Below are 26668 nucleotides of genomic sequence, written 5' to 3' on the forward strand. Positions count from 1 at the left end.
TTAGCCTTGCTGTTAGCCACTGAATCAAGAGAGGAAGAATTTGAACCAGGCTAATAGAATGTAGTGAGGTAAGCCCCTGGTTGAGGGAGAGGGAGGGGGCTTGTGTTTGTTTGCAATACTGGATCAGCAGGCTCAATTTCCTCTGCTTCCCAGGGAAAGCATGAAGGTCTGCCTCCCATTATGTGTCCACATGTGCAGGCTCCCCTTTCTAGGAGACTGGAGGGGCTGCCAGCGGGAAGCTTTCCTTGGCTCTCTCCCAGCCGTAAAGCCCACCTCTCCATGTTCACTGCTCTGCTCTTTAGAAAGGGCTTTTATATACAGGTTGTTTAATGTCATTCAGATCTCTTATTCCTGTGATATAGACTGGAACAAAAAGCAGAATGACAGCAGCAATTAATTTTCCTGTCGAGGATGCCAGCAGCAGAGAGCGAGCCAGGCCAAAGCAGGAAGCTCAACAAAACAGGAGGATTTGGAATTCACAGCCCTAGAGTCTTTGTCTGGACTCTCCGGGCCAACCATGTATAAGTCGTGCCCGTAGAGCTCAGCTACATGTAGAGAATGGGGGAAGGAGAAAGTTTGTTTACTCTCCAGACCTTGATTCTTGGCCCTGCCAAGCAGAGATGAAATGAAAATGGAATGGTTTGACTTCTCCTCATCCCCCTCAGAGGGCTCTAGGCAAGCACTGCTTTAGCTCTGTGGGCTCAGGGAACTCAAGGAGAAGCCTGGTGCCTAGGTGCATAAAACATTAGAGCTGGCAGGGACCGAGTCCCGTGCTTCATTCTAGAAACCCTGTGTTAGAACAGCAGCCAGAGCCCCAGGCTCCTGATTTCCATCTCTCCCCAGTCCCTGCCTGCCTCTCCTCTTCCCTCACAGCAACAACAAATAGGGTGTATGTGTGACTCATCTCATCTTTATCCCATTTACCTCTCTATGAGGTCAGGTGTTATTGTCCCCATTTTGCAGATGATGAATACTGAGGCTTGGAAAGATTAAATACCAAACATCATACAGCACCTCTGATTAACAAGTCCTTTGTCATCTGATTCTGTTTTACTCTTACAGCCATTTCAGTGGACAGATTTTAGTAAACTCACTTTCCACTAGAGAAAACTGAGGGTTGGAGAAGTGAAATGACTTTCCACAGCTAGTCAGTGGGTACGTTGCACTTCAGCCCAGGTACTCTTCACTGCGTGTACATGTTAGTGGCTGAGTTAGGGCTAGAGAGTGGTTTCTGACACTCAGCCTGCTAACCCTCTATACCATCCCTGGTGGACCCCATTTCCTGGACACGATGACTGTCCCTCAGCTCAACGAGTATGAACGCCGTGACATCATCCTTCCCACTTAGAGATGTGTCACTGCTCACCTCCACTCTGAAAGTCCATGATGCTTGCAAATGTCAGCAGCCACCATATGAATAGGTTTTTGTTTACCCACAGGGAAGCCAACTGAACTATTTTTCTTAAAACTTTCCCAAAGATTCTTCCAGCTTAACTCAAGCCTCCACGCTCACTGCATTTTTTGCTTCCCACCTTGAGAGATTGTTCCACTTCATACTTACTGGAGCACGAATCATAGCAGTATTGCCAATGTCTAATTATAGTATTGCACTTAAGTGTTTTCACAAGCATGTTTTCAAGCATTCTATCACCTGGTAAAATGATCTCCACTTGGCAAATGAAGAATCAGAGACTCACTGTTGTGAAGGGATTTTCTCTGGGTCACAAAGGCTATCAGTGACTGAGCCTGAGCTCAATTCTGAGCTTCTGGCTCCCAGTTCTGTGTTTGTCAGTTTAAGGCTGGGAAAGAACAAGCACCGACTAGCAGAAAGTGGAGGTGGGAGAAGAAGTTTCAGGAGAACAAATGAATAATCCCCTCCTGTCATTTCGATCACCAGGATGTCCTGGAAATTAAACCATTAATTTGTATCTTTTTTTCTTTTTTAAGAGATGGAGTCTTGCTATGTTGCCCCAGATGGAGAGCAGAGGCTATTCACAGGCATGATCATAGCACACTGAAACCTCGAACTCCTGGGCTCAAGTGATTCACCTGCTTCAGCCTCCCAAGTATCTGGGGCTACAGGCATGTGCCACCATGCCTGGCTTAATTTGTGTCTTATAGTAACAAGATTATTATTCTGGTTTCCAAGATCTGTGTTCAAAATCTCACTGGTGTGGAATTCAGCAATTCAGCACCAAGGACAGCACCCCGGGCCCCATTGCCTGCAGAAATATGCTAGCCCTAGGTGTTAGAAGGCTTGAGAATTGGAAAGGTCCTCTGAGGTCACAGAGTTCAACCTTTACCCACTGTAGAATTCACTCCCACAATATTGAGTGCCTATCTGGCCTCTGCTTGAATACCTCCTGCAGTGGGGATCTTACCACCCCCAAATTCAGTCCTTTCTGTTGATGCATAGTTCGCAGTTAGAGACAGCACCTCCGGAAGTGCAGGAGGCCAGGGAATGGTGGCTGTTGAGAAGAGCCTCACTAAATTCTTTTTGAAATTATTAAATATTTGTGACATACAGGAAAATAGAGAAAATAATATGAAAAACACCCACCACTCAGACTGAACAAATATTAATATTCACTATATTTGCCCCAGATCCTTTTTAAGAAAATAAAATATTACAAAAATGCTTGAAGCCCCCCTCTGTGCCCCTCCCTGGTTGAATTATCCTCCCTCTCCTTCTCCCCAGGGGTCATCTATATGGTTGTTAAGACCCTTCATCCAGAAAGTTATGTCAGAGAGAGAAGAGTTCCTAGAGACCTCCTTTTTCAATCCCTTCATTTAACAAATGAGGAAAACAAGGTCTAGGGAGAGGACTTAAGAGCTCAGGGGTGATCCTAAGCACTTTCACAGCCATTGTCTTTACTTCCATTCCAGCTTTCAGTGTGGGGTGGGACATGGATTGGTGTGTCCATTTTACAGGAGTTTGGGTTGTTTCTCTGCCTTCTTAGCTCTCCCCCTCAGCTCCAAGATATCGACTCACCCTTTTGCAAGTGGAAATATCAGGGAAATCACCACTGGAAAAGTTCCTCAGCCTACCCCGTTTTCCATATGAGAAATTTGAGTCATGGCCAAGATAACTGAATAATAAGGGAAGTCAAATGGACTTGCCTTATGGGGGGTCTAGCATGGGACAGAGTGGAGCAGGACTGTGGGTGCGGGAGCAGGGGGAGTAGCTGTGGCAAAGTTTAAGGTACAGGAAGGCAGGGGCTTCCAGGAACCTGGGAATGTAGGGGTGACTGGAGGGACTGAGCAGTGGGAAGGCTGGGCCTGAGCACTGAGGACTTTGAATGCCAGGCCGCCATGCACCTGGACTTGAACTTTGATTCACAAAGAAGCTGTGGAAAGGCTCTTGGCAAGGCAGTGACCTCATCAGATTAGTCATTTGGAAGGACCACTCTGGGGTGGGCAGAGGTGGGGTGAGGGAAGAGACTCAAAGTGGGGTGCTGGTTTGGGAGCCTGTTGCAGCAGTCCGTGGCCTCCACGGCTGCTCTTTCTCCCGGTGCTGTCGGGTTGCTTGGCAGATAAGGCAACTCTCAGGCTTCATTGGTTTATCCTGGGCCATCTTCTTCTCGCCACCCTCCATTCAGCCACCCCCAAGGATAGAAAATTTGCTTTCAGGAGACCTGAGAAAAACATGACAAATAAGGAAAACCTCCATAACTCACTGGCACATGGCAGGGAACAGACAAGCACAGAGGGGCTGTCTAGGACTGTGGTTCAGCTCAGGTGCTCTGATAGAAACAGCCCTGGGCCAGGCGTGGTGACTCACGAGTGTAAACCCAGCACTTTGGGAGGCCAAGGCAAGCGGATCACTTGACGTCAGGAGTTTGAGACCAGCCTGGACAATATGGTGAAACCCTGTCTCCACTAAAAATACAAAAATTAGCCAGGCATGGTGGTGCGCACCTGTAATCCCAGCAACTCAGAAGGCTGAGGCAGGAGAATTGCTTGAACCCGGGAGGCAGAGATTGCAGTGAACCGATATTGCACCACTGCACTCCAGCCTGGGCGACAGAGCTAGACTCCATCTCAAAAAAAAAAAAAAGAAAAGAAAGAAAGAAACAGCCCTAGACTTAAAAGAACTGTTCTAGGCTCAGCCCTGGTTCATCCTGTGACCTTGAAAAAAATCATTTTCCCTTTCTAAACCTCTGCTTCTTCACCTCAAAAAGGGAGAACTGGACTAGCTGATTGCTCAGGTTCTACAGTTCTAATACTTTATTCTTACATCCTCCTCCTCACCCTCTCTGAGTCACCTATGGGACTCTTGACTCTGAGGTCTGCAAACAGCCTGCTCAGCCCTGGTCCTTCATAATCATAATTGCTACAATTTATTGTGCATTTATCATGTGCTTGGCACTATGCTAAGCACTGTGTAATCACATTTAATTACTGCAACTACCCTACCATGTCAGTGCTATTATTATTTGCATTCTACAGATGGGAGAAACTGAGGCACAGAAAGTTTTAGTAACTTGCCCAAGGTCACCTGCAGAAGCAGGACTTGACCCCGGTCCTTTGGCCTCCATAGCTCATGCTCTGAATTCCTATACCTTATGCCCAGATCCAAGCTCAGGCCTAGGCCAGGCCCCCACAGTAGTGATTCCAAGTTCTCCTTGGTCCACTTTAAACCATGAGGCAAAAACTTGTCTGGGGCTCTCCTGGGCTTTGTGAGTGATCAGACCCCACCCCTGTCCTCACCCCTGGAGAGCTCTGCCGAGGAGCCTGCCTCCTGTTTGCTCATTTTAATAAGATTGTTCTCTCTCCTGAGCCTGAGTGATGACAGGTAGCCAGCTAGAACTAACTACAGTGTTAACTTTGCCTTGAAATCCTCTGCGAGCTCTGTAGCTGGAGACAGCTTGAGCCATGAGCTCATTAAGCAACAGAAGCCTATCTCCCCACCACCAAGATGCAGGCAAGAAAACCTGTAATAGATCCACTTTTACACTGAGTCGAAAAGATCTGTGCTCACCCAATCCCCAACAACTTTCTTGGGGTTGGGGTGTGAAGGGAGGGGATTCCATTTCCCACCCCCAGCATTCAATTACCTGCCAATTAGGCATTGAAAGGTCCCCCATCCCCCTGCCAGCCCTGACCCAGAAGAGGAGAGGACCACAGAGCTCTCAGCCCAGGTTCAAAGGCCTTTTGATTGTGCGCCTGAGTTTATCCCGCTCCTTTCACTCAGGGCCTGGCTTCCTTTGAAAGTGAAATGTTTTAAAAGGAAGAGAAAAGAAAACCCCACACTTCGGGGAGGCCCGCTGGGACCCACTTTGGTTCAAACGTCCAGTTCAGACGGCCTCCAGGCTACCCCCCTACATCTCCCGGCATGTCAGTCTGGGACAGCCTCACCTAGTTCTCCCACCTCCACCTCTTCAGCACCCAGCCATTGAGGGGAGGGAGATGAGAGAGAAAGATAAGTGGGGCAGAGTAAAGGAGGTGAAAATGAGAGTGAGGCAGCGGAGATGGAAACAGAGACAGGTAGAGAGAGAGGCAGAGAAATAGAGACAGGTAGAGAGAGAGGAGAGACATCAGGGAAGCTGCTTCTCAGTCTCCTGTCCTCCCAGGGTGGGGATGAGCAGCAGAGTGACGACCACATTTGCAGTATTTCAGCTTCCAGGGCACCCGGTGCTTGGCTGTGACAGCATCCTCTACCTGGCTCTGGAGTGCAGAGGTTTGAGGCCTGAGGGGCTCCCAATCCCTCCAGCTTGGGGAAGTGCCTATTTTTCCTCAGTTTCTAAGTGCCTCTTATTCCTCTCTCCTCCCTTCCTTAGCCAGACAGAGCCATGAGGTACAGATGTTCAGGTTGTGCACGGCATAGAATAGACACAGAGAAACTTTCGTGGGGGCGTGTGGATGTGTGGGGGGACTCCAGCCTTCCCAGCAGCATCCGAGAGTAGCAGGGAGCCTCTCCAACATGCACTTACTGGCACACACTGCTGGCAGCTGCTCCCAATCCTCTTTCTAGACATCCTCTGAGGCCAAATTTCTATCCCCACATGTCAGCTCTGAACTCGACAAGTTAGAGAACCTAGAGACTCTCTAACCAGAGTCTCCTGCCCAAGTGTTTCCCAACACACCTGTGATGCCATTTCTGCCTCCAGCCTTTTGCCTCCCAAGCCACACCCCATCCTTTAAGCCCACTCTCCCTTCAGGCCCCACCAAGTCTCATCTCCTCCTAAAGGCTTCCAGCCCTGAGGCCATCCTTCTCTTCCTACCTCAAGTGCCTTCACCTCTTCCCGGGGGCTTTCGCTTCTCCACTTTTAGTGTGATTTATCCATTGTCTTCTTGTGGAATAGTGCCGCCCGTAGGTTGTGAGGACCTGAGGACCATGCCATTTTGTTATCCCTAGCTTCTCTAACCATTTCCTATATGGAATTTGCTGATGAATTATTCATTGAATCAACAAATATTAATATCATCCCCTAATACACATCAGACAGCATGTTTTGTTGGGATTGTGTATACAGTGGGGAACAAAACAGACTTGGGCCCTGCAGCTGGTGCTTTTGGTTTTTTTTTTTTTTTTTTAAGAGACAGTTCTGTCTCTGTCACCCAGGCTGGACTGCAGTGGTGCAATTATGGCTCACTGCAGCCTGGAACTCCTGGACTCAAGCAACCCTTTCACATCAGCCTTCCAAGTAACTGGCACTAGAGGTGTGTAGCACCATGTCCAGCTCATGGACATGAGCTGTAGAGACAGGGTCTCACTATGTTGCCCAGGGTGGTCTTTAACTCTTGGCCTCAAGCCATCCTCCTGTCTCGGCCTCCCAAAGTGCTGGGATTACCGGTGTGAGCCACCGTGCCCAGCCTGCAGATGCTCTTGATTCCCTAGACCACTCAGTGCTCACCTTTACACACCAAAGGCTGCCCCCAACAAGCATCTGTCACTCCCTCACAGAAGGACACACAGAGCTAGCGGGGAGCACCCAGCACCTAAGCTGCCCTTCACCAAGGACAGGATAGAGAGGCTGATGGATAAATGCCCTGGCTTCCTTGCCCTTGACTGGGATAACTGAGGCAGTGGTCTTCATAGTCTCCCAGAGGTCCAGTGGGTGAAGTAGCACTTGTACTTCATCTCCCTTCCCTTCCCTGTGCACTGCCCCTTTCCCTTACCTGGCTTCCTGGAGCTACCTCAGGGTCTGCTTCTGGGGAAGCCCAACCAAGTGCCTCCCCTGAAGGAGTTTACAGCCAGCGGATGATGATAACGACCTACTGTCGATCCTGACAGTAATTCTGCTACCTAATTAATTTACTTACATATAGCATGATGCCTTGGTCATTGACTTTATTCATTCATTTATCTCCACATTTTCTTGAATGTTTTGTTGAAATGTAGTGCCGAGCACCTCCTTCTTGCCAGGCATTGAATAAGGTACTTTTGTACCATATCCTGATGACAACCCTATCAGGCAAACAAGAGCCCAATTTTATAGGAGAGATGAAGAAGCTGAGACCCGAGGAGTGAATGCTTCCTCAGGTCATACGGGTGGTAAGAGGCAGAGGTGGGATTTGAACCCAGGTCTGTGTGATTCCAAAGCTCGGGGGCCTGATGGGTCAGCATCTACCTTAACCCAAGGCAAAAAGGAGTGGGCACATGAGGTGGGGGAAGCAGGAAGGTTCTTGAAGCTTCTCGAAAGAGGAAACATTAATCTGAGCCTAATTAAGGATAAGGGGGCTTTTAGAGGATGGAGAAGACCCCCTCATGTAGGGTCTGCAGGGTCTTTAAGGAGGTGATACTGGGCAGGTGCAGTGGCTTGCTCCTGTAATCCCAGCACTTTGGGAGACCATGGCCAGAGGATGGCTTGAGCTGAGGAGTTTGAGACCAGCCTGGGCAATGTAGGGAGACCCCATCTCTACACTTAAAAAAAATAGCTGGTCATGGTGGTATGTGCCTGTAGTTCTAGCTACTCAGGAGGATCAAGGATCACTTGAGCCCGGGAGGTCTAGGCTACAGTGAGCTGTGTCTGTGCCACTGTGTGCCAGCCTAGGCAACAGAGCAAGACCCTGTCTCAAAAAAAAAAGAAGTGACACCCAAGTGGAGGACAAGCTTAGTGCTTTGGAAGAGGCTGGGCCCCGTCAGACAGAATGAGGGGATGCTGAGGCCTGGGCCACTTCTACTAAGTGAAGCTCATTAGATCCCCTCCAAATTTCCAAACCCCTGAGAGCTCCCAGGATGTTCCAGCAGCATAAAATGTGGAGGTCCTGCTTAATGAAGCCTCCTGCCATTGTGGGCCACGCCTGAGGTCATGAGAAATCCTAAGGGTCATTAACCTCACCCCATTTGCTCAAGTGCTGGTGTGTTCCTTGCTGGGTGACTGATGAGGCCATCAGCTCCCAGAATGGCTCTGGCCCTCCCCACACCCAAACTTCCTGCCACAGCTCTCAGCTGTCTGCGGGGACCCACCACCGCTGTGACCTGCCCTCTTACGTCTCCAACTTCTGGCAAATGCAGCACCCGCTTTTAGTGATGGGTAAGACAGATTTCAGGAATCATCACTTGGCACCCAGAGACATAAATAACAATGAGGGGAACTATATTTAGTGAGGCCTCCGCTGCTCCTAAAGAGGGGCACTGTAATTTAAGAAGTCTCAGTTTCTGTACAGCTGTCAGCACATTTTCTGAATCTCCTGGATGCACCGAGCTGCCCCAACTGCTCACCTGGCTCTCCCATGGCTGTGTCTTTCTTACCTGCCAGGGGAGCACATCTCACTGGCACTGGGCAGTGTCATGAACAGATCTGAGGAGTGGAAAGACTCATTCTGTCTCTCATTCAAGTGAGCAGGCCCTGGCCTACCAGGGACGATGATGAGCTGCAGAGAGGGACCGACTCCCTCTTAGACCAGGGTTGCAAGTCCCGCCACAGGGAAGTCCTGCTTTACTGCTTTCGTGAATTCATGATGGCATGCTTAAAGTGCTTCCCATCGCTCTTAAAATCCCAGCTCCCTGCTGCGGCCACACATCACCTGCCCTCTCTACCCCATCTAAAGCCACCTTTCCCTCACAGTGCCCTCCCCAACCCCTGCCTGTGCCTTGACTCTACCAAGCCTTTCCCCACCCCAGGACGTATGCCCGGGCCCTTTCTTCTTGCTGGAAAGCACTTCTTACCTCCTGCTCTTCCCATGGCCACCTCCTCATTCTTCAGTTCTCAGTGTCCGGGTCACCTTCTCAGAGCAACCTCCCTGGCCTCCCAATTGAAAGGAAGTCTCTCTCATTGTTTTCTATCAAGCTCTTGTTTACACCTCTATACCCTTACTGCAACTTATAATTATATACTTACTTGTTAATTTATTCACTCATTCAGCAAATATTTATTGAGCATCTACTGTACGCCAGACACTGTTCTAGGTGCTGGGGATATAACAGTGAATAAAACAGAGCCCCTGACATTCTAGTAAGAATCATGCAGCTGACATTCTAGTAAGAATCCTAGACAGTAAACAAAAGGATGAAAATAGGTAATACAGTGATTACATCGTATTAGATAGAATAAGCACTTTAAAGAAATAAAGCCAGGGGATGGGGAAGAGAGCTTGGAAAGAGTAATCCAAGAAGACTCTAAGGAGACTCAGTGTTTGAGCAGAGGAATAAAGGCCTCGGTTTGCTTGTTGTCTCACTTTGCTGGTGGGCTGAGAGTTCCAGGACAGGACCATGGTGCTCTTATTCCCCACTTCATCCCCAGTGCCTGGCACATAATAGGAAAACAATCAAGTCTTGTTGAGTGAATGAACAAATGACCCGCCAAGCCAATCTCCTACTGCCTCAGCAGAAGTGTCCTTCCTCGGCTTCATCCTGGCAGATCCCAGGAGCAGCCAGTCCCATCCTTTGATAATCACTCTCAGTAGACAGGACGGCCATTTGTCACTCACTCTCAGGCCTCCTTTGTCCAGGGAAACCAGGGGTCATTGTCCAGCGTGATGGATAGAGTATCCTCTGACTGGCAGGCCCAGCTGGAAGCTCCTCTCAAAGTCCCTCCCCCACCTGGGGACAAATGGACCATGACACAAATAACATAAATAGCAAGACAGAGTTGAGGAGGTCCCCAATTCCAAAGCGACGTGCTTCCCGCCGATAGGTGGAGCCCATGCGAAGTGACTCCACTGGGGAAGTGGCACCATGGGGAATGCTGGGTGGACCTGGGGTCTCAACTCTCCGACTTACCAGACCAGGGGCCTTGGACAAGCTGCTTCACTTCTCCGGGCCCCAGACTATCCATCTGACCAGTGGAATGCCAGTGTTTGCTCTGGTCATCTGTAAGCATAGAGGAGCTGTGGAAGCTCAAAAGTATGCTAGACAGTGGCTCATGCCTGTAATTCCAGCACTCTGGGAGGCCGAGGTGGGCAGATCACTTGAGGTCAGGAGTTTGAGACCAGCCTGGCCAACATGGTGAAACCCCGTCTCTACTAAAAATACAAAAATTAGCCGGGTGTGGTGGCTCATGTCTGTGATCACAGCTACTCAGGAGACTGAGGCAGGAGAATCACTTGAACCAAGGAGGCGGAGGTTGCAGTGAGCCAAGATCGTGCCACTGTACTCCAGGCTGGGCGACAGAGTAAGACTCCATCTCAGGGGGAAGAAAAAAGTGCTCTAGAGATAAACAGGGCTATTCCAAATAGCAAGTTTCCTACAGCATGCAAAGGATAAGTTCATTGCACAAGAACTTGGAAGAATGTCTTATAGAGTGAGGCAAATATTCATTTGCTGTATTGGTTTGGAAATTCTATTCCTGCCTATCATTCAATGGCAGCTGTGAGCAGAGGTGCCCAGCACTCATTTGCGCCCCACACTTTGCTTTCCACCTTTGGACGTGCTCTTCTCATCCCTGCCCTACGGATTCCCCCAGGTCACTCCAAGAGATGGAAGGCATGTCAAGGAGCATCCGGTGTTAGGGTCTTTATTTTACAATGGAAAAACGAAACACTAAAGAGGGGATGTGTCTTCCCTAAGGCCACCCTTAGGGGCCTGGACTAGGACCCCGGTGTCCACAACTCTCAGATGGGGTAAGGGGCAGGGAGGGCGGAGCCTTCCCCAGGACTCGGGTGATGTGTGGATGCTCAGGCAGGTCCCTTACCTCTCTGGGCCTCAGTTTGCTCATCTATAAATGGAGATGATGGGAGGATGCAGTAAGATACTACTTGTACAGCCCTCGGACAGTGCTTCACATATAGTAGGGCTCACTGTGTTTGCTGCCACTGCCCTGGATGTCCTGGATACAGCCAGCAGGTGCCAACCCACCAGGCAGCTGGTGTGGGCACCCTGCTGTGCCAGTGAGGAAGCCATTTGAATATCATCCTTGGTTATACTTATCATCCCCAAGTGCCTGGTCCCTTCAGTGGCCCAGCAGCCTCTGGGAGTCCGCAGGGCTTCCTGAAGGAGACAGAAAGGACAGGAATCTTGCCTAGCTGGAGTAAAACCACCTGCAAACCTGTCTTGATGGGCTCTTCGGCTGTCCTCTGACCTGCGTCTAGCCCAGTGCTATTCAAAGTGTGCTCTCTAGACATGCAGTCCAGGGGCTGTTACTGGCCAATGACGAAATAAGTAAGAAATTGAGAGTAAACGTTTAGCAACCTTTATAGTAATTTTGACATTGCTGTCACAGCCACGCACGTGGCTGGAGGGTTCCTCTCATTGAGCAGTTTTGTAGACGAACTTGGGTGTTGTCAGATGTTCATGATGAGTCCCAGGTGGTGTAAACATCATAGGAGTCATGCTCAGTGAGGACCATATGATGGATTGGAAAACAAAGCAAGACACATGATCTTTCCCTGTGGAGAGTTTGGGAAGCAGTGGTTTAGCCTTCCCAGGCCCTCTGCAGCCCACCCAGCCTGTGCACACGCCTTTCCAGGCTGCCCTGCCAGCCCTGCATGCCGCCTCCCTGTGCTCTTACCGGCCCCTCCACTCAGACCGTCTTCCCTTGCATTCCCACCCACCAGAATCCCATTCCTTCTGCAAGATCCCAAATCCAATCCCACTTATTACACAGGGCCATCCTGGGTAGATTAACCCCTTCCCCATCATACCCAAGCTCCCAATGCACTTTCACCTCCAGCAAGCCCAGCCTTCAGCATCTCATGTGATCTCTGGCTGCTGCACTTAAGCCCCACCCAGTCTGGACCCTACATCCAATCAGTTCTTAGTAGACCTAGGCCAAAGCAACTCCAAGCACCAGGAGCACCAGTTGGCTCCAGATGTTGCCTTTGCCTAAATGAAAGATGGCTCAGCTGTGAATCCCTTTGGCTGGAACAGTGGTGGTGTGAATGCTGCTGGATGATCAGCAGAACCAGTGCACCTGCTGGTGGGAACAGCCTCCTGCCAGGCCTTTGGGGTACAGCATCGACTCCCAGGATGAGCAGCCCAGAGGGAGGATCCCAGGTCCCTCCTCCCCCTGGCCCATGGCCCCTTCTGGCTGACTCTCGGGCTGCCCACGTCCAAATCACCCTGACTTGCTTCACCTCTCCCTGGTGCCTGTGAACCCACAGATAAGCTGCTGGAGTAGCTTCAACACAACTCCTCTCCCACTCCTCTTTCCCACCCGGTGAGAAAGGCCCCCAGCTCCAGCACGAACAAGCAACAGGTGAGGCAGGCCTTTGTTCCAAAATGTTCCATGGGCCCACCAGGGAGCCGAGCCTCTGCACAGCCTCCACTTCCACTGCACCTGTCTCTGCTTCCTGCATATTCTCTGTGGGGATGTGACTCACAGTGCCAGGTAGAAAGTCCTTTAGGAACAGAGACCCTGAGTAACACTCTAACTGCCTCCCCACAAGCATCCTTCTCAGTCCCGGGCCCTGAAGTGGCTGCTCAGTGAGTGGGTGATGGAGAAGAAAGAACTTCCTCAGTGAGACCTAGGGAAGAACTTTCTGAGTGTGAGAGGAATTCAACACAGACATTTAAAGGCAGAAATTAGATTTTCGCACACCCTCCCTGCTTTTAGCTGCTTAGTGCTTTGTCCCTGTGTGAGGATCCAGCCGAAAACACAGCGGCTCTGGAGCCCTGGAAATGGGAGGTCCGTGGCCCCTGTCACAGCCCAACCCCACTCCAGGCACAGGACTCCTCTGAACTCCATGGGCACAGTTTGGCACACAATCATCTGGCCTGATCCTGTTTTTTGCCAAGAGGAACGCTGAGGTCTGGAAGAGTGGTGCCTTGCCCACAGCCCATGACAGAGACAGAGAGAGGCTCCCTCCTCCAGACCAGACCTCATGGTTTGAAGGAAGTCTTGGGGAAGGGGAATGATGGGGAAATGGTCAGGTCTGGAGTTCACTCCTCACAGGAAATGGGCTCGGACCCCACAACTTCCAGTGCCATTGCCCACTCCGACTGTGAATTCATTTCCCTCGGAGCCTATGTGGCTGGGGAAGCATCACCAAATTCCCCTTGATCACTACCCACTTCCTCCCCTACCCTCCCCCACACAGCCTGAGACTTGCTCAGGGACCCCAAAAGGCAAGTGAGGGGGCCACGTGGGGGAGGGTGCAGGGCCAACAAGGCTAGCCCGGGTGTCTCTGCCAGCTGCCTTTGAAAGGCTCTTCCAAAGAGGTAATTCCTTTGTGCACAGACATGATTTATGAGGCTTTCTAGGCAAATTGTGGAGATAAATGGTCTTTGGGGCTGGGAAGCTTCAAAGGCAGTGATGCAAGCAGATCAGAAGGAGCTGGGCCACTGGGAGCTGGGCCTTCATTAAAAGCCTGTGGGTGGAGGGGAGGGCTTTGAGCAGAGCTAAGGGCAGATAGCTTTCTGGGTCCCTGGGTGCCTTTGGGACAGCCCACCACAGTTTGCCTGAGCCTCACAGACCTCATTGCTGTATTGTATAAGGTGAAAGTGCTGGGGTCAGGTCACTGAGGTGCATTTATCTGCTGGGATAAATGCCACAGGGCAGAGGTTGGGGGTGGTGCATGAGTTCTGATTTGGACTCTAGAACGGTAGGGAGGACAGTGCAGGGTGCTCCTGCCGGGAGCCCAGGTAGGCGGTGCCAGCCTGTGTGATCAGCACGGTCTGGAGGCCTGGCAGGAGTTCCGGGAGTCTTACTCCTCTCCTGACTCTCATGGGTGATCTGGACAGGTCGTCCGGCTCTCTGGGTGTCAATACCTTCTTCTGAACAAGGTATAAACGAACTCCAGTGCTCCAGCTCTGCGGTGCCTCCCAGGTCCTAAAGGTCCTCATCTCAGAAACAGGCCAGAGATCACACTGGCCATGAGGTTGTGGGCAAGCCATCCAACCACACCTGCCCTTGGTTCCTTCCTCTGTGAAGGAGGAGAACTATAGCTATCCTGAGCAGTTGTGGCTTAAATTGAACAAGATCACACCTGCAAAGTCTCTCACACCTACTGTTCCTTCCCATTATCTGTCCACATAACTGTGGCATTCTACATCCAGAGCAGATGCTGATTTAAAGAAAAAAAAAGTCCCTGATAAAGTCCCTGAAGTTGATAGATTTGACTTTCCCATCTTCCCATCTCCTCTCTCCTAAAGCAGGTTAATAAACATACACATACTCTGCTGAATCTGGCTTCCAGATCTGCTAATTGCCACTTGGATATTAACAGATAACAGAGATATTAATGGCTGATAGTGCCTCAGGATGTGGCTAAACACCCCCCCCCACACACACAGAGGCACAAACAGGGGGTTGTTTGCATTTTAATAGGGATTCCTGCAGTCCCTGAGGAACGGGGTCCTAATGGTGCAGTGCCAAGCAGGCGCAGTGATATTTGAAGCAGGGGCTCAGTGTTGGTTTTGATTCAGCCATCTGCAGAGAGATGCCAGCTCTGATAAAACTGTTCCTGAATCTCCCCACTCCCTCCTGAAATGTTGACGGTGATACTCCTGGTTGAAATGGACTTGGCTGTCTGGAGCTGTGGTGGAGCCTATGGCAATAGAGATGAGGAAGGTAATGAGCTGGAGCAACTGCCTTTGCTCAGGGCATTGAATGTACCCATGGCCTTTGTTCCCCTCCTGCCCTGCTGCCCGAGACACTGCCTGCTCCCAGGTCTCCTTGTCTCTAACCTGACAGCAGAGCGCCCTCCCAGGTTTTAGCAGGCAGCTAGTCCAGAGCCCCTCCATCACCCCGTGTTCTGACAGTTTCCCATTTGCTTATCTGTTTCTCAAACTGACTGCAGGTTTCTGAGCCCCTAACAAGGTAGGTGCTTGAGAATTGTTTGACATTGAGCCTCTCATCTCATAATAGCTGGTGTGATGGGAGGCATAGAGCCCTAGATGAATATGGCCAGCTAGTTTCAAATGCAGCTCTCCAGTTTGTTAGCTGTGTGGTCACAGGCAAGTCACTTGGCTTCTCTGCCCCAGTTTCCTGACCTGTAAAATGTGGACTGTACACAAGATGACTGCTAAAGCCTAGCAGTAAAGAGTCAGTATATGACTCTCAACTTCGCCTTTCACAATCAGGTGATGTTATCCACTGCCAGGGGATGTTTGTCAATATGTGGAGGCATTTTTGATCGTCGCAATTGTGTGTGTGTGTTGGGGAGGTACTACTGGCCTCTCATGGGTAGAGGCCAGGGATGCCACTAAATGCCCTGCAATGCACAGGATGGTTCCCCATAGCAAAGAATTTTCTGGCCCAAAATGTGCTGAGGTTGAGAAGCCCTGATTTAGTTATTAAATGTCTCTGAACCTCAGTTTTCTCATTGGAAAATGGAATCATAGCCACATCACACGTGGTTTAACTCAGATCCTCTTTGGAATGAGGCAGAGTATGAATAACTGGCACAGGATTAGTAAGAACATTAGAGGAAACAACCCACGGGAGAATGCAGCTGGTCCTGGTAAGCTCTCGGGGTTAGGGTTTTCCCCACATGCGTGTGCTCACGCTATCCCTGCCACCCTAGGAGACAGGTGGGACATGGAGCCGCAGCCTCTGTGAATCCCAGCCTCCCCTTGGAGGTTTAAGGGAGGTATAGACGGTGTGGTTAAGTAACACTGAGTAACAAGTGTAATAAATAGATCACTAAGAGCTAATGATACATCATTATAATCCTGTGCTGTCAGCATCTTCTAGGCTTAGGGACTGTGTCAGGAGATTTGGGTTTTAATCTACCTTGGTCTATTAATATTTAATTCCAACAATCTAAGTGGCAGAAAGATAGGAAACTGAGTGATAGCTCAGCTCAGAGTTTGGGTAACCACCTCCAGGTTTTCTTTGTCATACAAACACACCTCCTATCCCTGTGCCCTCTGGCCTGTTTCTCAAGTGGGGACATTTGGCAACAGGGCATAGAATTACACAGCATTGGGACCTGAAGAGTCTCCAGCATTTACCTACCAGTGTTTGTTTCTTTCTTTCTTTCTTCCTTCTTTTCTTTTCTTTTCCTTCTTTCTCTTTCTTTTAGTTTCTGTCCTTTCTTTCTTTCTTTCCTTTCTTCCCTTGCTTGCTTGCTTTTGTACAGGGTCTCACTGTGTCACCAAGGCTGGAGTACAGTGGTGCCATCACAGCTCACTGCCCGACTACCCAGGTTCAAGCAATTCTCCCACCTCAGCCTCCTGAGTAGTTGGGACTACAGGCACCTGCCCCCACACCCAGCTAATTTTTATAATTTTTGTAAAGATGGGGTTTTGCCATGTTGCCCAGGCTGGTCTTTAGCTTCTGGACTCAAGCTCTCCTCCTGCCTCAGCCTTTCAAAGTGTTGGGATTACAGGTGTGAGCCACCACATCTGGCCCAGTATTTCTTAATGGAGACACCTTCGGCATTTTTTATTTTTATTTTATTTATCTTTAGAGACAGAGTCTCTGTTGCACAGCTGGAGAGCAGTGGTACAGTCAAAGCTCGCTACAGCCTCTACCTCCTGGGCTCAAGCGATCCTCTTACCTCAGCCTCCCGAGTAGCTGGGACTACAGGTGTGCACCACCACACCTGGATAATTTTAGCTTTTGGTAGAGACAGGGTCTCACTGTGTTGTCCCGGCTGGCCTCAAATGTCTGATCTCAGTGATCCTCCTTCCTTGGCCTCCCAAAGTTTTGGGATTACAGGTATGAGCCGTTGCACCCAGCCAGGGTACAGTTCTAAATTGTGTACAATTGTCCCTGGGATTGTTTGTGACAACCTAAATCCCCCCTCTCCCGTTTCCAGATGCTGTCTTGGGGAGGGTGACCTACTCCAGGCAAGAACCACTGATCCAAACCTGTCATTTTACAGATGTGAAAACAGAGGCCCAGAGAGGGGAGCAGGCTGCCCAGGAGTACCCAGCGTTGGCTCTGACCCATCCTTCAGTGCTCCCTCAGAATTGCAGCTTAGGCCTGGAAAGAGTGGAGGGGCTCAGCCTCAGAGAACTTGACTGTGCTTTTACTGGGGCAAGTCACTTGACAAATGGCCTCGCTCACTGAGAAGTCACTTTATTTATCAGCTGGAATGGTTTCCGGCAGCTGCTGCTCCATCTCTGCCTCCCTGCCTGCTGCTTTGTAAACTCAGGAGCAATCCTGTGACCTGTCAGCTCTCGCTGCTGCTTCTGCAGGTGGGGCGGGAGATTGGGGACCACAGACCTTTCTGGGAGGGGCTATGACTGCATCAGGCCTTCCCATTGCTGGAGTGGAGAAAGGAGGTGGGGGCCTTGGCGCAGGCCTTAGCACAAGCTGGGGCAGCTTAGGGGCAGTGGCTTCCAGGTTTATTTCCATCCCTTGACCTTCAATTCAGAGGCCGACTCCTCCTCCTTGCTGGGTCTCAGGATTCCTGTCTATGGAATAGGAAGGACTAACCTTCTCTCCCACCCCACCTCCAGCCCAGCATCCTCCTGTGCATCTCCCTGAGAGGACCAGTGAGAAAAGAGATCATGGGAAAAAAGAGTTCTCACCTGGGGAGCTTTTCAAGGGACCTATGCTTGGGCCCCACCGCCCTAGACCAATTCATTTGGCATGGCCATGGGTAGAGCCCAAGCAAGAGTGTTTCTTCAAACTGCCCCAGTGATGCTGATCTGCAGCCAGGCTGAGAACCACTGTCTGAAGAAGTGAATCCTACAAGCAGCTGGAAGGGGGCTCTTTGGTAGCTGGGAGAAGGGCTGGCCAGGCACCTTCATCAGCACTGCTGACAGCTCTTGTGCCCCGCTGAGCTGGCTGCAGGGTGGGACCAGATGGTGGATGTGGGGAAAGTAAAGGGCAATCACAAAACAAGGACACACCTTAGCTCCTCTCTTCGTCTCTTCCTCCAGCCCAGAGAGACCCCAGGGCTAATGGGGCAGACAGGGCACAGGCACCTAAACCTTCCTATACAGTAGTGAAGGCAGAAAAGCAATGGTTGGCCACATTATTATTCCTAGTACAGTCCATAATGGCATCAAAACATATTTAGTTGTGTCCCTTTAATGAATTATCTTCAGGGACTCAAAAAGATGCTTATATCCCAGTGTTCACTGTTGTCTTGTACACAACAGTCAAAAGGTGGAACAACTCAGTGTCATCCACAGATGAATGGGTAAACAAAATGTAGTCTGTCCATACAATGGAATATTATTCAGTCATAAAAACGAATGAAGTCCTGATAACAGGCTACAACACGGATGGACCTTGAAAACATTATGCAAAGTGAAATAAGCCAGATACAAAAGACTGATATTCTATGATTCCATTTAGAATCTAGAAATATCTAAACAGGCAAATGCATAAAGACAGAAAGAGGGCAGGTACGGTGGCTCGTGTCTGTAATCCCAGCACTTTGGGAGGCTGAGGAAGGTAGATCAATGAGCCCAGGAGTTCAAGACCAGCCTGGCCAACATGGGGAAACCCCATCTCTACAAAAAAAAAAAAAAAAAGAAAATTAGCTGAGTGTAATGGTGCACACCTGTAGTCCCAGTTACTCAGGTGGCTGAGGCAGGAGAATCACTTGAACCTGGGACACAGAAGTTGCAGTGAGCAGATATTGCACCACTGCACTCCAGCCTGGGGCACAGAGAGAGACTCCATCAAAAAAAAAAAAAAAAAAAGACTGCTCACAGTGGCTCATGCCTGTAATCCCAACACTTTGGGACGCCAAGGCAGGCAGATCACGAAGTCAGGAGATCGAGACCATCCTGGCTAACATGGTGAAACCCCATCTCTACTAAAAATACAAAAATTAGCCAGGCATGGTGGCGCACCTATAATCCCAGCTACTCAGGAGGCTGAGACAGGAGAATCGTTTGAACCTGGGAGGCAGAGGTTGCAGTGAGCCAAGATCATGCCACTGCACTCCAGCCTGGGCAATAGAGCAAGAGTCTGTTAAGAAAAAGAGGAGAGGAGAGGAGAGGGGAGGGGAGGAGCTTAAAGGTTACCAGTGGGGTAGGGGGTGGATCTAGGGAGTTACTGCTTCATGGTTACAGAGTTTTTCTATTTGAGGTGATGGAAAAGTTTGGAAATAGTAGTGATAATTGGTACAACACTGTGAACATAATTAAGGCCACTGAATTACACACTTAAAAATGATTAAAATGGAAATTTTTATGCTATATATATTTTACCACAATAGAAGAAAAATCTGAATAAACAATACATAATCTTAACTGAAGAGAATAAAATTATGGGAAATAGGGCCAGTCATGGAAAACCTCGGACCTACGCCCACCATTCACACATAAACCAGTCCCTGAATAAGGCACTTGCAGAAAATCAGTCTCTGCTCTCACCTCTTGGTGGATTTTCAAGGGTGGCTGTTGAAGCCCAGGCTGGCTGCCAGCATACCATGTCCACCTGTAGCAGGTGCTATTATTATGGGTTGTTGTGAGAATTAAAGGAGAAAATTCACTTTGCACCTTTATCTCGTGACTTGGCATTAGTAACTGCCTGATCAACTGTAGTTACAAATTTAAAAGCCTGTCGGTGAAGAAGACAGTGGTGAAGCCACTTCCCCTTGTGGGGACCCAGGGGCACACTAAGCCTGGATCCTGGACCCCAAAGTCTGAAGGGGTCAGCAGAGGAAGGGGGTGAGTTGCCCAGCCTCAAGGAATAGAACAAGCCAGGCTGCACACTTCCAGGTGCCCTTCAGCCCTCAGTAGCTGCCCAGAGACGATCTAGCCACTTAAAAAATCAGCCAGGAATCCCAGCTACTCGGGAGGCTGAGGCACAAGAATTGCTTGAACGCAGGACATGGAGGTTGCAGTGAGCCGAGTTTGCACCACTGCACTCCAGCCTGGGCAACAGAGTGAGACTCTGTCTCACAAAAAAAAAAAAAAAAAAAAAATCAGCCAAAGCCCAATATAATTAGGAAGCAGAGCCTGGGACAGAAAAAAAGAAATGTGTGAGGGGTGACATTCCAAGGCCAAATTGGTAAAAGTTTGCGATTCTCTGTGAAAGAATGCAAAGTCCTCTTGTAATTATAATGATGGTAGTTTTTAGTCACCTTCAGCAGAGTTGATAATTGACTCGCTGCAGCTCTGCCTCATTTCTCTGTCATTGCTGGGGAATGAGGTGTTTTAAGTGAATTTTCTAGATAACTGAAGCTTATCCCTGTGAACCCTTAACATTGTTTTTTTTGTTTAATCACTCTGGGGGGAAATTTCTCTAGAATGAATTATACACTTCTCTGCTTCCTTAATCAGAATATTCTAAACTGAATGTAACTTCTTCCTGTCAATTTGGATATGAGAGGCTATTTGCCCCTATATTAATGGCTCCAAGTTGCTTTGCTTTTTTTTCATCTATAAATATTTCCTGTTTCCATGGTTTCTTACTATGACACAGTGCTCTTGCTCACATATTTTTAGGAGCCCCACAAAACATGCAGACATTGGCCAGGCATGGTGGCTCATGCCTATAATCCCAGCACTTTGGGAGGCTGAGGCAGGCAGATTACCTGAGGTCAGGAGTTCGAGACCAGCCTGGCCAACATGGTGAAACCCTGTCTCTACTAAAAGTATGAAAAATTAGCTGGGCATGGTGGCAGGTGCCTGTAATCCCAGCTACTCGGGAGGCTGAGACAGGAGAATTGCTTGAACCCAGGAAGCAGAGGCTGCAGTGAGCTGAGACTGTGCTACTGCACTCCAGCCTGGGCAACAAGAGTGAAACGCCGTCTCAAAAAAAAAAAAAAATGCAGACACAAACATACACATGTGCATATACACACACTCATATGCCAGCCTGTATTGTGAGAAAGCAGAGTGCCAGGCTTAATAGAATTGTGTTTACATGTTCTTCTATAATGCCCTGAGCCACCCTTATTAGAGCACGTCCGAAGTGTACCATGAATGCTGCTCCAGCATTTCTGCCCCTGCTAGACTGTGCACCCCAACAGGGCAGGGTGCTTTCTGGCAGTAGCAGGTCCTTGGTAAATGTTTCTGAATGGACAAGCAGAAGAATGAAAACACCCAGGTGTTACCATGTGGACTTTATGACAACATTCTGGCTTCCTTATCAGAAGGCTAGTTTTGCTTCCTACTGGGGTTCGGCTGTGCCAGAAAGAACAGAGGTCATTTAATAAGCAAAGCGTAACTGTATGCTCTGAGATGCACCAAGAACAAACTGGCTTTTGGCTCCAACAGTTTCATACAGAACCAAGGTCTCAGGGCCGTAACTGCAGCCCCAACAAAGGAAGGGACTTCCTTGTGCTGGATCCTGGGGTGGTTCATAGTGATGAACAGAGAAGAAGTGGCTAGTCTCTGTGGTATCCCTGACCTGTGCTTTGTGGCTGCCACCTTGTCCTCAAGACCACCTCTAAATTTCACTCCTTGGACTCTTCCTCCAGAAAGTGTCCCAATGACCTGCAGTGGGGAGAGCTAGAACCAGGAGACCTGGACTTGCTCTTGCTGTAACCTCGGGCAATCACTTAACATCTCTGACCGTGTATTTCTCCATCTGTCAAATGGGAAAATAAGAAAACCTAACTTACATGGTTGTTGTGAGGATTAAATTTATTCATGTATATAGCACTTCTAGGATGGTGCCTGGCACACAGGGAGCTTTTAAAATGTGGTTGTCTGGCTGGGCGCGGTGGCTCATGCTTGTAATCCCAGCACTTTGGGAGACTGAGGCGGATGGATCACCTGAGGTCAAGAGTTTGAGACTGGCCCGGCCAACATGGTGCAACCCCGTCTCTACTAAAAATACAAAAATTAGCCGGGCATGGTGGCATGCGCCTGTAATCCCAGCTACTCGGGAGGCTAAGGCAGAATTGCTTGAACCCGGGAGACAGAGGTTGCAGTGAGCCGAGATCACACCACTGTACTCCACCCTGGGCAACAGAACGATACTCTGTCTCAAAATAATAAGTAAGTAAAATGTGGTTGTCATTATTATAATACAGTCACAACATATGGACAATAAGCTATGTGAATTAAACTACATGTGCTTGGCAACTAAAAGAGAAATGGTACCATAGATGATTCTGCTGGTCCTCCTGCTCACTGAATGTGTGCCCCAGAGACAGGATAAGGTAGGAGGTGCTGGACTGCTAGATACTCAGTCACTCTCTGTCCTGTGAGCCTTTATTTATTTATTATTATTATTATTATTACTATTATTATTATTTTGAAACGGAGTCTTGCTCTGTTGCCCAGGCTAGAATGCAGTGGCACAATCTCGGCTCACTGCAACATCTGCCTCCCAGGTTCAAGCAATTCTCCTAACTCAGCCTCCCAAGTAGCTGGGACTCCAGGCGCACACTGCTACGCCCGTCTAATTTTTTGTATTTCAGTAGAGATGGGGTTTTACTGTGTTGCCCAGGCTGGTCTCGAACTCTTGAGCTCAAGAGTTTCACCCACCTCAGCTTCCCAAAGTGCTAGGATTACAGGCATGAACCATGGCGTCCAGCCTTCTGTGAGCCTTTTTCAATGTGAGTGGAGGCTGTAGCTATAAATGGACTTAATTTTTGCTTTACTCACTGTAATAGCAGATGGAAAATATAGGGTGAGACTCACTCATAATTTGGCAACTCAGTTTGTGTGTATGAATACTTGGGGCACAGATGAAGAAGGGATGAACCAAGATAGGGTAACGGGGGTTCCAGGCCTTGGTGGTTCTGTCTGCTAAAGGATGATGGGCAGGCTCCATGATATTGACCTCTTGACCTTGGTCAGCAGGTGGGAGGGACATGTGGGGGACTGGTGGGGCTGATCCTTCCACCAACCTTCAGCCCCCAAAGACCACATGTGCTCACTGACCACACTGGAACCTTGTACCCTTGTACGTGCCCAACGTTTGAATACCGCTGTATCTTTGCTTATATTGAGCCTACCCAAGTGACACCTTCCCAATCCCACTCACCTGCCCCCTTTCCTCTCTGAGTGTCTAAACCCTAGAAATCTGGAGCACAAACAGCAACAGATAATCTTGGTGACCGGCCATTCTAGTTTGCCCAGGACTGAGGAATTTCCCAGAATGGGGAACTTTCGGTGCTGAAAGCAAGATGGTTGCTCACCCTATTAGGCAGACAAGTGAGACATCCTTCACAGCCCACTTGAGATGGCTTCTGTTTTAGGAAGTCTTGCCTGATCTCCTTAGCTGGAAGCAATCATTCTTTCTATCGAACTTCTTCCAGAACATTATGTGTGCCTGTCCATGCCTGAACTCCACACCCCAGTCTCACCCCAAAATTTGAGTGAATGAGGCTGTAACTGAGGACATCTTATTATTGTGTGTCCCGTATGCATCAGGCGAGGGTCAGAGTGGGAGGTGGCAGCAGGCTGGGTGACCTCTCTGGGGCTCTGCTATTCAGCCCCTTTCCATAGCTGTAGAGTGTGAATTTCTGCAAAACTGGCTCAGCTATCACTCTTTGAAATATTTAATTACATGTAAAGATCTTGAAGGCTGTCTGTTACTTCCCAAGGAAGCATTTCTTTTTCCTGCTCCTTCTGAAGCTGGCTGCTTAGAAAGTAATGAAATTGAACTGAAGCCGAAGCAACCAGCAGGCGTAGCCATTACTGAAAGGAAGAAGCATGAGTAAGAGATGAAAAGGGTGACAGGGAGATGGAGCCAAGGGAGGGGCAGGGAGTTACAGGAAATATTCCCAGAGAGTGAGTGAAATGCAAAAGGTGAGAAAACCAATGCATGTGGAGAAGAGGGAGAAGGGGGCAGGAAAGATAGACAAATGGGAGCCGGACTGGGCTGGGTCCAGCAGGCCCCCAAGAAGAGGGGTAGGGTCACAGAGAAGAGGGGTGGCAGATGGGAAAAGAAAGGGCCGGGCAGAAAGGAACAGAGACAGGCAGCCAACCAAGAGCTTAGCAAAGACAGAGGGATGTAAACAGCTTGTGGCTCCGGAATTCGATCAGGAGTGGGGGATTTAGGGCAGCCATTTGGTTGGAAGAGAATGGCTGGACCAGGAGATGGGTTCTGAAGCTGCCTTGAGGAAACAAACGCTCTGCCCTTCTTAGCCTGTGTGTGTGACTATTTGCGTGGCTTGGTGGAAGAACTGATGGAGGTTATGAGGCGCCAAAGCTTCCACCCAGGCACCCCTTGCTGCCGCCTGTACAGGGAGGAGCACTGCAAAGATGGGAAGGCCGCATGGGCATCGGTTCCTGGTCCCCTGCCCCAAGGAGAGCCTGCAGAGCTCCTGATCCCTGACTGCCCCGTCTCTTACAGGCTGTGACAGCGACCACTGGGGGCCCCACTGCAGCAACCGGTGCCAGTGCCAGAACGGCGCCCTGTGTAACCCCATCACAGGCGCCTGCGTGTGCGCTGCCGGCTTCCGTGGATGGCGCTGCGAGGAGCTCTGCGCGCCTGGCACCCACGGCAAGGGATGCCAGCTGCCGTGCCAGTGCCGACATGGTGCCAGCTGCGACCCCCGCACGGGCGAGTGCCTCTGCGCGCCTGGCTATACCGGCGTCTAGTGAGTCATGCGGCAGGGCCTGGACGGGGCAGGACCTGGAGGGGCGGGACTTGGAGGATGCGTGGGTGGGGAGAGTGGAGGGGGTGGAGCGGCTGGGGCGGGGCCTGGAGGGGCCACCTTACCGCAGCTGCACACTCAGCCCTGGGCTCCTTGTGGGTGGGCTGGCTGGTGGGACCAGAAGGGTTGGGATAGTCTTGGCTGTGAAATCTCCTGTGAGTCTAAATGCCCAGGCCTCACCCACGCAGGTCTCAGATTCCTGCCTTCCAGGACCCCGTTGACTGGTCCTTCCTGAGGCTGCCGGAGTGGGCACTCCCTAAAACCCTCCCAGGAGGCCCTTCCTAGCAGAGACAGCCCTTATCTTGGAAGTCTCTTCTGACCTTACCCCATATGATGCTGCTCACCTGGGGCCTTCCCTTCTAGGGCATTTGGGAGAGGTGTGACACACATAGAGAGAGGTGAGGGTCCTGGGCAGATACCATGTACAGATTTGGGAGGATTACTCCGCTGTTCCTCTCCCCTACTTTCTCTCCCGAGACACCGAACAGCCCCTCACTCCAGTTCCCCGGAGAATAGTATTGACAGGAGACCTACAAGACTGCTTAGCCGAGACCCCCTCAGAGGCAAGATTGAAGTTCTCCTCCAAACCCTGTAGCAGGCTCAGTGGCCTCTCCAACAGCCTAGATCCTGAGGGGTGGCCAAGGACTCTGACCACAGAGACGTTGTTGATTGAGGGTGTTCCCTACCCCGATGTCTGGTCAGCTCCCAAGTCCTAGTGAGCTAGAGGCCAGGGCCATTGGATGAAGGCCCGAGACCAAGACCCCATGCAAATCCTTCCCCACACTTCAACAGCGCCCAGTCCCTGCACATGAGCCTGTCATGGGAGCTGGGAGCCTTCCCGAGCGTGGAAGAAACGAGCTCCAGATTCTTCCCCTCTCTGAGTCTAGGCGGATTCTTGAAGACGGGATCCATGGGCACTTTTCAGTGCCTTCATTCATGGGATTACTTTGGCCTGGCATGCCCTTCCTTCCATTCTCCTGGTGAAACTGACTTCACCTTTAAGGCCCAAGTAAAATGTCTTCCTCCTCGGGAAGCCTTCCTCAGCCTCCTCCCCAGAACAGTCTTCTTTTACACTAAGAACACTTAAGTCCATCCCAAAAGTATTGGCCCAAGCACCCTACATTCCAATGTATTCAGTCTGAGCCTTGCTTCCCCCTCCTGGCCGGGAGCAGGACTGCAGCTCAGCTGATGCAGATCCATTGACTGTGAAGGAATTCCTAGTGAACCCTGGAGCACTGGGGCCCTGCCACCTGATCTGAATGCTGCTGTGTCTAACACCTCTGCTTCTCCATGCAGCTGCGAGGAGCTGTGCCCTCCTGGGAGCCATGGAGCTCACTGTGAGCTGCGCTGCCCCTGCCAGAATGGGGGCATGTGCCACCACATCACTGGCGAGTGTGCCTGCCCCCCAGGCTGGATGGTAGGTGGGCCCAAAGGATCTGGGTGGGGCACTGTAAGAGGACTGAGCATTCCTCACTCACACACATCTTAAAAGGCTAAATTGGCCGGGTGTGGTGCTCACGCCTGTAATCCCAGCACTTTGGGAGGCCAAGGCCTGCAGATCACTTGAGGTCAGGAGTTCCAGACCAGCCTGGCCAACATGGCAAAACCCAGTCTCTACTAAAAATACTAAAATTTGCGAGGCATTGTGTCATACATCTGTAATCCCAGCTACTTGGGAGGCTGAGGCACAAGAATAACTTGAACCCAGGAGGCAGAGGTTGCAGCCAAGATTAAGTTACTGCACTCCAGCATGGGTGACAGAGTGAGACTCTGTCTCAAAAAAAAAAAAAGTTATTCTCCCACTGTGAATACCCTCCCTCCTATTTAGTGATCCCTAGGGCATCACTAAATGCTGCCAGTGGTGCCATGG

The 26668-nt window shown here is 50.0% G+C and overlaps 1 protein-coding gene across 28 annotated transcripts in view; it reads left to right on the top strand.

Moving 5' to 3' along the window:
• MEGF11 (multiple EGF like domains 11) overlaps positions 1–26668 on the top strand; it is a 422037-nt gene that overhangs the window by 310484 nt on the left and 84885 nt on the right. For all 28 annotated transcript variants that reach the window (XR_002523606.2, XR_002523609.2, XR_002523602.2 and 25 more), the window contains exons 6-7: positions 24495–24741; positions 26095–26215. Coding sequence is in view for 19 of the 28 variants with exons in the window: in XM_021941755.2 (XP_021797447.1) it covers positions 24495–24741; positions 26095–26215 (368 nt within the window). In the remaining 9 variants the exon portion in view is untranslated. The remainder of the gene's footprint in view (positions 1–24494; positions 24742–26094; positions 26216–26668) is intronic.

The sequence above is a fragment of the Papio anubis genome, chromosome 7 (genome assembly GCF_008728515.1).
Source record: "Papio anubis isolate 15944 chromosome 7, Panubis1.0, whole genome shotgun sequence".
NCBI lineage: Eukaryota > Metazoa > Chordata > Mammalia > Primates > Cercopithecidae > Papio > Papio anubis.